Below are 17,037 nucleotides of genomic sequence, written 5' to 3' on the forward strand. Positions count from 1 at the left end.
AAATCAAAATCCTATCAACTAAAAGGGAAGAACTGTATCAAATGAACATTATCAGGACAGTAAGTCTTCTTTCTTTTAATATATACCTATTCAGCAAGCTAAAAAACCCAGATGTGATACCCAATATAGCAGCAGCTAGTGTGGTAGGCATACCTAGTATACCATAACTACAGTATATCTGTACCTGTAGAGACGTCCATAGTAGAGACGTCCTGAGCTGATTTTTTTCAGGATCTGTATCAGGGCTGATCCAGTCATAATATAACATAACATTGGCTGAAATAGACCTGATGAAAATCCTTTCTTTACTGTACTCCATTGTTGTTTTGTCCACCTCAGTCTGCTAGTGTTGCAGCACAGCTCTCCTTAAACACAGCTGGCTCCCCACTGTGAGCATTTCACTGCATGTGTGAGTGGTGATTAGAGAGTGTGTGTGTGAAGGTGAACAATTATTTTGGTGCACCGGTGAGTGACTCTGAGTGAATTCAGAGTGAAGTTGGCAAAACACATGGATTTGCTAAACTTGTTAACGATCAATAGTGGTGTACAAAACATTCATGCAGGCTAGTCGCATATTAGCTGTCGTTAATTCATGTTAACTCTGTGAGTTACTTGATAACAAGCCAAAATTAGTCTGTTGTCAGGTTAAAGTGCTCTCTGCAGCCGGTGTGTGTACGGCAAATAACCAATATTAAAGAACTCAGACCGGGATCCTTGCCAAAAACATACTTGAGCAGGACATCGATGCTCCAGAAATGTGGTCAAATTTCAGTTCATTAAAGTTTCATAAACACAGCTGCACCCTTATGCATTATTTTTTGAAGTGTTTCTTTGTTTTTAATCAAACATTAGCATGTGGAATAACTTTGTGATTAAGACACCACTGATTGCAAAGGCCCTTTAACCTCGCTGAAAGCCTTACTGCAATTACTGTAATTAAAGAAGCGGGGAGGATAGGTCAGACTCGGTGCAATGTCTTTAGAAACCCAGAAGAGAACTCGAAAGGTTGGAGGCGTGAAGCCTGTCAACCATGGCGGGCCTTTTCATACCTGGGCTGCTAGTTGGATTTCATTTTGTAGAAAATGGGGGTAAAATTTCTGTCCATTCAAAAGAATTTTAAATGTTTCTTTCATACACAACCTCAGGCAAAAAATACATATCATAATGCACTATTTAGACCTCCACTGGGCCCATATGAAAATCATTTTAAGCATGAATAGTAATCGGGGTCAACATAGGGCAAGTGATGAACTGGCTCAGAGTTTGTGCTGCCCTCCTCAATGGCCACTGTCAAATCAGAGTATTCATTTCAATTTGTATTACTAAATTGACTACACTATTAGCTATCATCTTGAAACTTTATAACAGCAAATGAAAGTCTGAGAAATCCAGCAGCCTTTGGACGAATAAAAAAAAAAACGCATCATGAAGCGCAAAAGCTCCGCAGCGCTTGGACGTGCACCTCTGAATTTTTGTAACTAGGCCCCCGCTGCGCAATAGGGGGCTTTTCAGACATGTCTGCCACAAAAAGATAAAAGCAAATAACTTCATATTAAGAAGTAAAATAATGAAATAACAAGATGGACAGTTCATTTTGAAATTCTTTAAAAGCAGGAGATCTCTATTTCGCCAGCCGAATCAAATTATTTAGAGGATATTAAACCTTTCAACCTTCATTTCAATATAATACATTTCATACGTGACTCCTTTCTTTACAGGGATTGTATAAAGGTGATAAATGATGTCAATGAATGTGACATGTGATATGTGTTTACAGTTAATTACAAGTCCTCCTTGGCATTGAGGAGTTTGGTTTATGGCGTTTTGCTGGTCACACTTCTTGCTTCTTCACAGAATATTTAGTTTGTATGCCCTCTGGCATTTCGGAGAATACTGCAAAAAGAACAACGCGTTGAGCATAAACGCCTTTGTGCATGCTCATTGTGCGCGCGCCATCTGTGGAGGTCCGTGCCACGGTGCCTCGCGCAAGCATAAACGATGTACGCCATCTGGACATTTTCCCTTTTTCAATTTTTTTTTGACATAACTAAATGGTCGACGACTGCCATGCAGAGGTAGAATGAACATAAGACGCATTAAAAGCAAACAAAAATGAGCAGAAAACCAATATTATAAAACCCAGCCCAACATATTTGATTTTATTTTTATTTGGTTGGGACGATGCAATTTAACATATTTCCAATACAGGGCAAGAGACGGATGTGCTGCGTTTAGAGAGAGTTTATAGCTATTGCTAATTTTCAACAGCTGACGGCTGAAGACAGAACAAAGTAGATAAAACATTAGGACGTTATGCCAATCAACTCTTGATCCAGATTATCTCTGTGTGGATGGACTTCGACAGTCATGGTTGCCTGTTGTGGAAGAGGTCCTCCTCTTCAGCATGGGACTACGAGAACAGTGTGCTATATGTCTAGAAACAGGCTTTTAACAAGCAGTCATACACCCGCTCAACATCCCCAAACACTCAATTTCGGCATCTGCTCCTGTCATGTTGTTTTAATCCAGTACCTAACACTTTGGACAGAAGAGATTGGACAAAATATTGACTGCATGTTGCCATGTTTGAGACAATGTTCTTGTCCAAGAACAAAATGAATCCATAATTGACTGTAATTTAGAGCTCATGGGACAGCGTGTTTCATTTCAAAAAGATTAATTGAGCTTGACCGTGGAGGCGTAGGATGGTTTTCGATGCTACCGTCATTTTGAGATGGCTGAGATTGTCACCACTGATTAACTAGCATGTAAAACAAGTGACCAGACAGAGCAGAGCGGTGGCATCTGATGTTTGGGGAACCTTTCCTCAAAAATATTCCTTATTCCTAAATATGTGTTTTACATTAAGCTCTAAAATGTAATAATAATAATAATAAAAAAATATATATATATATTTGTATTTATATTTATATATATATATATATTTATATTTATATATATATGGACATATATGGACAATATATATATTTATATGTATATATATATATATTTATATTATTTTTTATTATTATTACATTTTAGAGCTTAATGTAAAACACATATTTAGGAATAAGGAATATTTTGTTCCACTCCCTAAAAAACACATTCAAATTGTCAGGGGCAACAACTGAGTCATCTCTCCATTTTTAAATTAGTCGATATGATCGTCAGTCGGCACAGCTTGAGTATAGACCTTTTAATCTGGATTAAAGGAACAAATCATAGCCTTATTCAGAATTTCTGAGTGGAGGCAGCCTGATTTCATGACCCCTATGACCTCTAATCACCCTCTCATTTCAGCCAAATTGTCCTATTAATCAAATGGCATTAGGGGAAACCAGCATATGTGGCAGTGCTGCCAAACCTGCAGGATTTACGGGAATGTGTTACGTTTTATATATTAGCTTGAATATTTCTGCCACCTTGTAGACTGAGTCATTCTGATTAGCTATGTTCTACTGGAATTACCTCTTTATCAATAGGTATTATTGAGAATGAAGGGGGAGCCTCCTCTCCCTCCTCCTTCCTCCCGCCTCCCTTTTGACTCCACCATCACAAGTAGAAAGAGCAACAAAGAGGAGGCTTGTGTAGGAGACCCATGTCCACCTAGTTCTCCCTCTATCCCCCCTTCTGCAGTCACATGACTCCCACTGAATGACTTCAGCCAGTGACTCCCCCTTCAACCAACACACACAATCAGTCACACACACTCCCATCCACCCTGCTCCAAGCTAGTTCTGCTAATTATTGACCGCAGTGGCTTTTAAAATAACTTTAATGACCATGCATGATTATGTGTGAACTAAACCTCGACACTCCAGCAGATTGACACCTGTGTGTGTGTGTGTGTGTGTTTTTTTCTTCTTTTGTATTTCCCCCATGTAGTTGCACATTTGAGAGAAGGGGAAATGTTTCTCTTGGGATCTGGGACAGGTTTTCCTTTTATGAGTGTGTTTGATATTCGGGACATGCTCCGGCCTTAAGAGCTCCATGATTCATTGCAGGAGGCGACATTCGCCCGTAGCAGAGATCCACAGCAGAGACTAATAATAGTCTAGCCTGACTTAGTATCCCATGCGACTCTCCTAATGCTACCTAACACTCAGAAACTAGTAAAAGTTGTTTTAGAAAAAATATAGGCTCTGACGTTTTCCCCACTTGAAGAATAGAATAAAGAGGACAGTCTTTTTGACAGGGCTGGAAGTGTCTTTGCACAGAAGGCCCCTTTGTTTTATTACGAACCCATAAAATGGCACTTCTCCAAGTTGGTTAAAGCGAGGCGGCACAGGGAGAGCGAGAAGCCATCGGCCTGTTGCTGTTATTTTCATTTGTATTGATTGGACTGTTGCCTGGTATTAGACATGTCCCTCATCTTTAATTAAAGTTCAAACGTCCCTCCAGGAGATTGAAGCTCACTGATAGGTGAAGATATCTCTTGAGTTTTGGCACATATTCTCTCTCTGTCTCTCTTTGCCGTCACTGTATGTGTGTACATGTATGTCTATTGTTTATTTATACATTGTATGTACCTCTAATGGAAAAGAAAAGTTAATGTGTATTTATTTCAGTTCACGTCATTCAACATTGATGACTCCTTGATGCCTCCTCCTCCTCTAACCCACATTTTTCTCTCTGAAATTCTTCCTATAAAAATGTTATCAAATCCTGGATAGAGGATAGTGCTGTCACATGGGGGCACTGTTAAGCTGTAAATTGCATCACAGTGATATGAGGCAGTGATATCCACACAAAATGGTTGCAGAAAATTCACCAATAAACCTCAGCACAATTATAGATTCCACCATTTTAATCTTTTCCCTCGACCACAAATGACATAGCCCGAGAGGCCGGGAACTATGAGAAAACGCCGCGTGTGTGTTTGCTGACACATTTGACTGTTGTCGCGTCCCACATTGTGATGGGTTCGTCGTCAGGCAGGCGTGTGTATGTGTGGGCGGATGCACGTGCCATATGTGCCGTCCCACTCTGACAATAATGTGTGATTATAATGGTGTTTGGTTTTTTTTCACTTGTCTTTCAGGCATACGGTATGTCTGTGCTGCCTTTGAATCTGATAAAAGGCACACGGAGTGTGGTGTACGAACGCCTGGAGAACACAGAGGACATTGATGATGTTGAGCATCAGATAGAAAAGCTGAAATCCAAGGTTGGTCTCACTAAATGACACAAAGCACTGGCGTGTCATGTAAAAACTTCATTGGACAAAACCTAGAGATGAAAAGAACTACATCATTAACAGATTAACAACAATTATACAAATATTAGAACACTCTTTTACACTGTACACAATGCATTCATTGAAATGTGCACATGCATATCCTCCAGCTGATCAGTCCCTCCCCCTTACCTCTCTGCCGTGCCCATCTGTCTTTGCATGCAATTATGGATGGTTAGCATTGTTCTTATCAACCAACCCTTCGAATGCAGGCAGCACAAACATGGAAACACAAGTAAGGACATCTATTAGCAGTATTGGGCAAGTTACTCACTAGTTGCTATTAGTTGCCAGTGGCAACGTGAAGTTTCTTTTTTCATTTGACCTTTTATTTTTCCAGGAATAATTCACATTGCCATTCTTTTTTGAGGGAGTCCTGGCCACTGGGAGCGTAAAAAGTTTCACATAGAAGAACAATTAACCGACAGCAAAAAAAGTTCAAACAAACAACGTAATCAAATTTAATTTAATTTTAATCAAGCAATTTAAAAGAAACGGCGAATTACATCAAACAATGAATTAGCAGGACATGTACATTCAGTGGTCAAATAGTCCTAAATCCTTTTTTTATAATCTTCCATGCTTATAAAATAATCTCATTTAAAAGGACTCTGTAGCTCGCTCCAAGATGAGGCTGCAAAAAAACTTTAAAAGCACTTTCACCAAAGACAGTGCGGGTTCGATGGAAAGACGTACATAATTTATCTGCATGACCGAAGGTTGCAGCTACTGTTTACTGTTTTTGGAGTCAGTGCACAGAAACATAAATAAGGAGGCAGTTTGTGCAATATGGCCTTATAAAGAAGATTGTAAAGGCGGTTGCATAAGGAAGACAAACCAACTTTCTCATACAAACTGCAATGACGTGTGCAGAACCGCGAAACGGAGACAAATCATAACGCAGCATGGTAGACTGAATCAAGCATTTTTCTAAGAAGTTGAACACAAAAGACCGGTTCATTCATCATTCGTCCTCTATATATTTAGTGATACACCAGGGGTATGGCTGTATTAAAGATCACATATATAGATAACAAGGAAAACTAAAGTGCAACATAGAAAACACACACACGATTTTGCTTTAATTTACTATTATACCTGAATCTTTAGACCACAATTTTGTAATGCTGCATATATCTACCTATTGGCATAGCAATCACTGGGTAGGTCAATTACATTTTTCTGTTATTTGTGCTGTTTGCTTTAAATATCCTGATAACGCAGTTATAACTAAGCCATGTCAGAAGTGAACATACATGCATATGTGTATTTATTGATTTATTTAGTTGTTTTTTTTGGTCTTCTCGCCAGTGTAAAGATGGACGTCCCCTCTCTTCGAGGGACAGAAACAACCTGCAGGAGCTGGAGGGCAAACTGCAGGTCCTGCAGCGCAGGAGCAGACACCTGGAAATTGCAGAGAGGAACTGCTGCACTAAAGTGGGCAGTGCTCTCAGACCTCTCAAGGTGAGTCTGCATTGTGGAATTGGCTCCCATTCACATAAGTTATATGTCCGATATGGACTGTACTGAATGTGAAGGCGAATTCTTTCAATGTCTCTATATATTCGATGCAATCTTACACATTTAGCATTATGTGCCTTGTTTTAATTGCTACTGTTGTTTTAATCTATTTCTGAGCTGAGGTAGGTAACTGCTGCACACTATAGCACAACTAATTTTGAGTTTCTTCAATTAATAGTTGTGTAATTTAAGAAGTTTCTGTTTTTAGTTAAGTATCATTTTCGCCAGCTTCAGCGTCTTCCTCCTCTTTGTGCTCAAGTTTCTAATCTGGACTGCTCCAGATTTACTTTTAGTTCTACTTTACACAACCGCATATTTACCCGATTCCCACGGGTAGTCTATTCACCTAATTTACTTTGAAGTCTCTCAGGGAGGCTCACATTTCTCAGACAGGATCTCATGGTTCCCCAGGGATAAACCTCAGCAACCACAAACTTCTCTTTGATTTTTTACTTTTTTTGGGGTTGGGCAACCAATACTTGGACCTCATACAGTATATGCAATTTTAATATCGCTGTTCCCATATTCAAATTTGCACAAGAGGAGAAAAGAGATGGGTTATAACAGTTGTTTAAGACATAAAAAGGATGGTACGAACCCTTCCGGTGGCCAAGTCCAGGCAAACATCTGGAGATGGTGCACTGATGAGTATTATAGTGAGGTTATTAAAGTGCTGGTCCCTATACGACATCATACATAACCAGCACCAGCACCAAATAACCATACCAAATTGAATGATTTTGCACACATCACATTAATGAGTTATAAACTGACATTTTACACAGTTTCCTACAGTAGTTAGTGCACCTTAAGACATCAAAAAAGATTTAAACCTCAAAGCATCCTATTCCCACCAATCAACTTACTGTATCCTTATTCCAAACCACTCGGTTACCACGGGGCAACAGCTGTGATCATTAGCATCTTTGTAGCTGGGCTGTCAACGAATATTCTAAATTTGAATATATATATATATTTGAATAGTAAAAAAATACACTGATACTGATATACGAATATGAAAATGAATGTTCGATTGTGAAAAAAAAAAAAAAAAAAGCAGCACTACTGCGGCTGTCTGCCTCACGTGCACTGAATGCAGCGCATGACAGCAAATGAAAATGAAATGTAACATTAGGTCCAGCTGAACGACGAATAATTCAACAACAACCGTAATGATGGCAGAGAACTCCGCCGCAGAGGGACCAACACCGTGTCCTAACAGCAAGCGCTACGACATGTAAACAAAGGACTTATCTATCGGCTGTGTGCTAGATATTCGAATAGTTCGAACCTGTGTGTTTTTTTCAGAACAAATATTCAAATGTCATTTTTGGCCAATTTTGACAGCCCTACTTTGTAGACAGTTTGGCATAAACAGTATTGCATTTTTAATTTCTAAAAAATACTTAATTTGAATTTGAGATAACCCGGAGGCTGTCCTGACCAATCTGGCTGAATCATGGCTGTAATTATTCTGGTTAAATGTGATGGTGGTGGATCAGGAAAGAAGTTTTCCTAAACCTAAACTGATTTTATTTTACTACAGATTTGTTAACCCCTTGGCACTGAAAACACAGCAACCAGACTGTCTCTAAAATGTAAATTCTACTTATTTTGGCGACATATTTGTGGTGTCATATATTTGAATCTTACCTCTTTGCACCTTCCAGACAACAATATTATCTTTCTCCTCGCACACTTTCTGCTTTAGCTGTTGAACGAGTATGAGAAGAGTAATGGGACTGGCCACTGTAATGATCTCCACAATCTCCTATTCATATTTTATTTTACCCAACCCTCATGCACACACAGTAAAGGTGCTTAGTACACATGGATGTGCAATGCATTTATGTGAACATAATAGCATGCACACAGCAGAGTCAAAATAGTTTTTTATCACACTTTCTGTGTAAAGGACAGGACGAGTTCCAGCATCATTCTCCTGGTTCACATTTCATTTTCCCCACTGCTTTTCATTTCCTGGTATTTTACTGCACTGCAGGCGTGCACAAACATTTTAAACCAGTGTCTGTAACAGTTTGTCTTTAACCAAGGGGGTTGCTGCTAATGACAGTCCCCAGACTCAAATTTAAACAGTAATGAGTTGGGAGATTTATTTACTGTATTTCCAGGCTCTGGTGTAGAGTGATAAGCGAGTTGGTGTTGATTGTGATTTCTCCAGAGCAGTTCCACCACTGTCTCTCAAACACATGCTGTCCTTTTTATATTAACTCTGGTAGTGGTGGTGGTGGGCGAAAATGACTTATTGAACATGCGGATATCTGCAGTTAAAGATTGCTTGGACCTCACAAAATATAGATTTTAAGATACAAACGAAAATCATGTCTTCAATGTTTTTTTTCATAAATCCTGCTTTATATTTGACTTTTTAATAACCAAACTATGTTCGCACAACAAAGTTAGGTAATCTCTTCTTTTGTTTGTTGCATTAGGATATAAGGGCATTTTAATTAGTTCATTTTAATGACTCACTTTTTAAGTTGTTGTTTACATCAAGGCGATATCAACAAAAAAGTGTGTTGATTATCGGTTTCGTGATTGTAATTGATGCTTTGCTACAATCATTGATTACATCTACTGTAGGGATGTTTGGTCAAAGCTAATTTGGTTGAATGATTGAGTTTTTATATTATGCTATAGTCATATCACTACAATATAATATATTTTAATTGCACTATATATTTTACCATATGTGTTTGCCTGGGTTTTCCATCTCTATGGCTGGTACAAGATATCATATTATACATTATAGCTCCGAAGGCGAGCAGTTGATAGGGTTTATTGCCTTTTTGGCTGCCACCCACCTCGTGCCTCCCTGGTTGCAACCTCCCTGCTCTGTCTGGGCCGTGCCATTGCTTCCCCCCGTCACCTCAGGCACCAGTGCCAAACTGTGCCGGGCCAAGCCATATGGTCTCTCCTTCACAAAAGACATGACATGGAAGGTTATATTCGCTGACCCTGGAGACGCCTTTGTAAACATACCTTTTCCTTTATCGGGGTTCAGTCATGGGGTTCACTATGAGTGCAGATATCCCTTCCTTTGGATGTTGGTCCATATCACTGTTTGGTATTGTAATGTGTTTATTTTATATTTTTCAGATATTGCTGGGCATTTTCTTCATCCTGGTTGCACTGCTGTTCACGGTTGCCCTGTTCATTTCAAAGTAAGTCATAATATTTGCTGTAAGACCGTAATTCTTGAGGCAGGCAATGTCACAACAAACTGAGAGTATAATTGTTCTATATAAATGTATTCATTAATGTGTAATGCTGGAGATGTATTACACATATTTAAGTTAATTTTCTTTGTGTTTCAGTTTGGATAAAGCTCTCCACTCTGCTGGCATCAGCTCTGGGTTCATCATCTTTGGCACCAACCTAACCAATCCTCTGAATGAACTTCTATTAGCCTTACAACCCGTGAGTATCCGCTCATCTCTCATGTCCAAAAGATCATTATCCTAAATTAAGATGTGCTTAAAGCCATATTTTCTTGTTTCCATCATCATTAACTTAAATTAAGAATTATTTCAACAGTTTAAAAGTTGAAGTGTATGTGCTTCAGTATACTGCAGGTGAAATAACACAACTACAAAAGCAGCTACATACATTTAATGATTCATATGGCCTTAAATGTCAATTAACCATTAATTTTAATATTCTCTGATAGACACTACTTATGCTTTACCAAAAACCAAAAGATAACAAAAATACAGACCGCATGGATCAGACTCATAACTGCATTTTGCGCAATTTAATTTTCCAAGTGAGCAGAGATGAGAGAAATGACAAGCACAGTTAACACAGCTATAAGTGGGAGCACAGTAGATGTTAAGTAGGATAAATGGATAGTTGCTACACATAAATGATGATCACAGACATTAATTAACACTTTTGTGACACAGCCTTGCAAAAATATGCATTGAATAGCTGTCACAACTGTTTTTTTATGAACCAGCTGTTGATCTGATTCTGAAACCGCTCATTTAAAAGGTAAAGTACGGTACCATGATGCAAAAGCTATTATTCAGTAAATTGTAAAAAAAAAAATCTGATAACCTCTGAAAAACTACAAAGGGTGGATAAAATAAAGAAAATTCTGCAGTACAATACAGTCTAATACAACAGCCCTGCCTACTGCCTTTATGAATAATAATGCTTATTACCACCAGGCTCTCTACACACACCCAACCAAATGGTGGTTTTAAGACTAAGTGATACTTTTAGGCAGAATTACTGAATGATTGAGCTGTAAAACAAATCTAAAACCACTGTTCGCTCCTCAGGAGGCACTTACATCGTGCATTCATTCAATCAGGTTACATGATATAAATTTTTCTTTGAACCACATTTGGAAACACAGGAAATAAAAGGTGTAAAGTATAGTGCAGGATATCAAATATGAATGTAAATAAGATAAAAAAAAACACTATTTACACGATCTACATTAAGCACACATCACATTGCTGTTCGCAGCTAATTACATGATTTAGCTCAGGGTTTCTGAAACTGTTTGGGGCCAGGGACCCTTTACAGGGGAGAAAATTGTCCGAGGACCATTTGTACTCTTAGATGTTATTGGAACTATTTGTATTCTAAAACTTTTCAACCTAAACACTTCAGACCTGTTTCATAGTGATAAACAGAAACACATTTCAATTTGAATCATGTTGAAATAAGATGAGATAACTATTTATTAGTCCCACAGCAGGAAAATTTGCAAGGTTACTGAATTTTAATACAACTTATATACTTTTAAACAGAGTGTGATTTTATTAAAATTGCATTTGGACTCAACTTGAAAGTTTTAGCCTACATTTCAAATAATTCATCTTAAAAACCTTGAGAAAATGAATAGTAACAAGATATAGTCCTAATAAACCCAGACATTTATAAACTTACCAATCTAACGCTGAACTTCAACTTAAAAATAATCAACTTACTGCTGCGTGTCACAATCATATCAGACTTTCTATTGGCATGAAGCTAATGTGGGTGGGAGTAATAGACACAATATGCTGTTTTTAATAGTTCAAATGGTCCCCATCTTTAGATATGCTATTTTTAATGATACGGCACAATTTTATTATTTATAGTGAATTATTTCACAGACCCCCTGACAGAGTGCCGCAGACCCCACTTTGAGAATCACTGATTTAGCTACTGTTTTGCTCCATAGAACAGTCTCAAAGGTCTGATATCCAAAACATAACCTGAAGAAACCTTGGGGAAACTTTTCTTGTTTTGTTTTTGTGCCATTTAAATAATCAAATCCTGTCTATTTGTTTGTTTAATCAGTCGTGAGGTGATAATATACTTGGAGCTTAACGAGTCTGGGTATTTATAAATCTTGAAATCAGATTCAAATTGGAAATATGCAACCATAATCAGAAACTTTGTGTGCGTTTTAATACATTTTATCCAAAAAACGAGCCACTATAATCTCGAAGCATTTTTGTTTTTGTGGAATTATACACATATTGAGATTGACACAGTATTATATTGCGACCATTGCTCCTTCCCCCGGTCATTGCCGCCGGTTTGGACACTTATTGTTAAACTTAGTATTCTGCAGCAGAAAAAATGACTGACAGCTCAGACCATTAAAGAATCACTTCATAGATAGTGGCATTGATTAAATGTCTAAGGCCAGTGTTTAGAAGTATGACCTTGATATTTAAAGAATTAAGTGCGCTATACCAACAATGGGTTACTATATAGGGGTCAGGTTTGAGGTTAAATCAGAACATGCTTTCATGTCAAGACTACATCTGTAACTATTAATCTATTTTCTGATTAATAGGGAAAAGTTAGTAATAAAGTTGATGGTGTTTTACAGTTTTGTCCATGTCTAAATGCATTGTGACCATCTAGATGTGCTTTAATGTGTTGGTGATAGTTGTAGGGCTGCAACTAACAATTGTTTTCATTGTTGATTAATCTGTTGATTATTTTCTCAATTAATTAATTAGTTGTTTGGTCTATAAACTGTCATAAAATGGTGAAAAATATTGATCAGTGTTTCCCAAAGCCCAAGACGACATCCTTAAATGTCTTGTTTTGTTCACAACTCAAAGATATTCAGTTTACTGTCATAGAGGAGTAAAGATACCAGAAAATATTCACATTTAAGAAGCAGGAATCAGAGAATTTGTTGTTACTAGTTGTCGATTAATTTAATAGTTGACCACTAATTGATGAATTGATTAATCGTTGCAGCTCTAGATGTTTGCTCATTAACAGCCTCAAGCATCCATGAGAGGAAACCAGCCTGAATGTTTGCCTCTGAAGGCAATAAAGTCTTTATAAGTGTATGTGAGGGATGTAACTGACCTCTCCCCTTCGTATCATAGGTGTTTCCACTGGATTACATCCTGATCACCGTCATCACCATGTACTTTGTAGTCACCTCCATGGCTGGCATCCGCCACATGGGCATCTGGTTCTTCTGGATAAGGGTAAGCAAACGGCCCTTGCTTCTATGTTACCTTAAAAACGTTTCCAATATAAACCTTTACATTAACATTTTCTTGTTTTTTCCAGCTTTACAAAATCCGACCTAAGAGAACTCGCCCCCAGGCTCTTCTCTTCCTCTGTATGATCCTCCTCCTGATTGTCCTTCACACCAGCTACATGATCTACAGCCTGGCCCCGCAGTATGTCATGTACGGCAGCCAGAAATATCTTGTACAGGTGAGGAAACATGTAGGTTTGTTTCTGTGTATTTCTATTTTTTTTTTAGTCTCGGCGATGAGAGCTACAGCAGCTCTGAGGAAGGAGCTATAACGATGGCAGTGTCGGTCAGCCAGTGGGTTCAAACCTCTCCGGTCCAGCTGGGTGCAGGCAGTAGCGTGGTCTCTACGGGCTGGTAGCAGGGCTTTCAGACTCTTGTTCTTTTTGAGTTCTGTCTGTCTGTGTTAGACTATGTGGCTATTACTGTTGTTTGACAGTATACCCTCCGTGTGATCTGATGCAGCTCTGCGCTCTCTCTCTCTCTCTCTCTCTCTCTCTCTCTCTCTCTCTCTCTCTCTCTCTGTGTGGGTGTGTGGATCTGGTTTAGATGCACCCCCTTGTGTCTATGCATCGTCTGAAAAAATCTTTTAAACAACATAATTGAAATGAACCTCTGTGTTGTTTTTGCTGAAACGTCCTCTTTTTAAATGAGAGAGAAGAACATTTTTAAAACCAGTGTGGTATATTTTCAAGTCTTGCACATGACCGAGCGGCCATAAGGGTAAACACATGGGTAAGAATCATAAGTGGAGAATATGGTCACAAGATATGACATGGGGCTGAAAGATAAATATGTAGGACAAAGGAGCCATGCATGGTTATGTAGGACAAAGGAGCCATGCATGGTTATACGCTCAGCTCAGCTGTTACATGCCATGGACCCGATATAAGGAGGCGAGAGAGCTCCGAAGGGAGGACTCTCAGATTTGACTTGAGACCTCCGGACGTTCTAGACGTTCGTTATGACATTTGTTGCTTGTTTGTAATAAACTCTATTATACCAAAAAGAACAGTGTCCGCGAAGCATCCTTCATCATCACTTCAACAGCACTGTCGCAGGAAAGAGACTACAAATTTGGCGTCACGAACAGGATCGGAGGTGGCCGCAACAGCAGTACTGCTACAACTTCACAAAACGGTGAGCGCACTCATTGAATGCTGGTCATAAATTGGGGCTATTATGTGGAGTTGTTTGGCCACACCGTAAATTAAGAACCTTCTTGTTATGGACATGTCCTGTTGATTTGATGTTTAAAGTGAGGCTCCGTGCTAAATTTAATGAAAAAAAAAGGGGGAATGAATAGAGAAAAAAAAAAATATATATATATATATAAAGTGAAGAAAAGAAGTATGAGAAATACAAGGAATAGTTTAGAATAGCTTCATGGTAACGGTAAGGTGTGTTAAATAGTATCGTGCGAGATTAATAAAGAGGGGCCCTCAACTTATTAACGGTAAGACACATGCATATTAGCCACTGCGTAACGATGGCTCTGACATAGTCCGGAATTAAGTTAGAAAGACAAAAGTGGGAAACCTGGATCCAGGTAATTTGAATAAATAAATGTAAAGAGTGTTAAGAGACAGAGAAATAAAGGAAATAAAGGAAATAAAGGAAATGATCATATGACAAGCCGCAAATCGGATAGAATAGAAAGCCCTCAAGTGGAGGAGCATGTAGTATGGGCCGCAATTAAAACCTGAAAACGACATCTTATGGTCAGTTTAATAACTGGAGAGTGTAGAATCACAATTCGAATGACCGTTACCACTCTGACGTTTGTTGACGAACGGTGTCTGAAGCAGCCTCTCGTCGAAGATTTTTACACCTCAAAGGTAGCACAAATTTTATGAGAAAAAGTAAGGAAAATAGCGGCAGAAAGCATGCTGTACGAATGACGATATCTAAAGTTGGAGTGAAGAGAATGTGTGTGTATGGACTTTGGGAGGAGGGAAAATGTGTGTGTGTGTGTGACATTTGGCTCCAGAGAGTATATGTGTCATTTAATAATTTGTAAGAATAGATACGTGGCCCGAGGTATTGTATAAAACCATGAGCTTCTGTTTCCAGAAGACTAAATGAATTAAATAATGTAAAACATAAGCTGTTGATTGTGGGAATTTCTCTGGATCAGAGATCGAAGCGCGCTCTCTCTGGATCACTGTTGCCACTCACGCCGTTGGGCGTGATGGCACGGCCGGTATGAGTGGATGCTTGTTTTCTCTGCAAAAGAGGGATTTCCGGGAGATACAGTAAAAAGAATAAAACGATGAGCCACTGAAATGAGCCTGGTTACGATAAACGCATACACATAAGATAAATAACTATAAACCAGGACAAATAAAGTGGAGTTGTGTAACTGCAGTACCCGTATGGCCCTTGGAAAAGAATAGAAATATATGAATTAAATGAGTCGGTAAATAAAACATGAGCTCTTCTTAAAGGGGAGGAATAAAATTGATGATGCTGTTAAAGGGACCTAATGGGTTCACAAGAGACTAAATCATTGCATGTTTTTTGTCTGTTATGTCATTTATGGTGAATGAGAATTGAAACGGGAGGCAAGGCAGCGAGACGGCCCACCATGGAGTGTGGCTTGCTGACGTCCATGAGGAGGCTTCCGCTTCAATCTACTAAAGGCCGGTACAAATTTATCCACAGACTCTTTAACAAAAACAAAACCTGCATTTCCATATTTGTATATATTCTCAGTCGTAAGCAACATTGATGGTACACATATAAACCTGCTTGCATTTATAAACCTAAGAGGAGACTGACCTGCTCCTATACACATGAAAGAGTACATGCTCTAGGCAGTTTGGAGAAATAAATAAATGAATAAATAGACAACTTGGCAACGGATTGATCAGTTAATGCATTTGATTAATTAATGGCATATGATTGTTTAGTCTAACCTCTGCTGACAATTGCAGATGTTCATTTATGTTATTGTGCGTGGGTTGTCTGATCTGTGCTGTGGTGGATATTCAATGTGGTGACTGTTTGACGATTTGAGCTGAATATTGATTAATTGGATAATTTATGATTGGTTGATTTGTTGATTAATTTAATTGGATAAATTGGTTAATTGATTGATTGGTTAGTTGATTGATTGGTTAATTGATTAATTGGATTAATTGGATAATTGGATAAATTGGTTAATTGATTGATTGGTTAGTTGATTGATTGGCTAATTGATTAATTGGATTAATTGGATAATTGTTGATTGATTGATTGGTTGATTGGATAATTGGTTAATTGATTAATTGGTTAATTGATTAATTGGGTAATTGGGTTAAAAAAAAAAAAAAAAAAAAGGGGGGAGTAATCTAAAAAGCCTTGAGTAGTTTTAATTTTAGCAATTACTCATTAAAGTACAATAACGGAACATAAGGAAGCCGTTATAATGGGAAAAAAGAACACTAAAAATCCAAAAGTAATCACTCCTGTTGAGATAGTACAGAAGAATAATCCTTTAATTAGGGGCATCGCAAACATTGCAAAAATATCGGAAAAATGGCACAAACGCTGGCCTGAAATTGACCAACCATGGCCAATGGAGGGGACTCTTAACCCAGATGTAATCAGAAGTAGAGCTAGGGTTACCACTGTGTTACAGAGCTATGGTGGGAGTTTCTCTAATGTACAATAAAGCATCCTCTGTAACAATGGGTTATCCAGTGACAATTCTTACACATCATAGTCTCAGAAATCTTTTGAATTATGGTAAGAACAACTTGACCAT

The 17,037-nt window shown here is 38.3% G+C and overlaps 1 protein-coding gene across 1 annotated transcript in view; it reads left to right on the forward strand.

Moving 5' to 3' along the window:
• lmbrd1 (LMBR1 domain containing 1) overlaps nt 1-17,037 on the forward strand; it is a 76,444-nt gene that overhangs the window by 36,709 nt on the left and 22,698 nt on the right. The window contains exons 8-13 of the mRNA XM_074646359.1: nt 5,042-5,167; nt 6,548-6,700; nt 9,878-9,942; nt 10,096-10,198; nt 13,132-13,236; nt 13,322-13,471. Of these exons, the coding sequence (XP_074502460.1) occupies nt 5,042-5,167; nt 6,548-6,700; nt 9,878-9,942; nt 10,096-10,198; nt 13,132-13,236; nt 13,322-13,471 (702 nt within the window). The remainder of the gene's footprint in view (nt 1-5,041; nt 5,168-6,547; nt 6,701-9,877; nt 9,943-10,095; nt 10,199-13,131; nt 13,237-13,321; nt 13,472-17,037) is intronic.

This window comes from Sebastes fasciatus, chromosome 9, assembly GCF_043250625.1.
Source record: "Sebastes fasciatus isolate fSebFas1 chromosome 9, fSebFas1.pri, whole genome shotgun sequence".
Taxonomy (NCBI): domain Eukaryota; kingdom Metazoa; phylum Chordata; class Actinopteri; order Perciformes; family Sebastidae; genus Sebastes; species Sebastes fasciatus.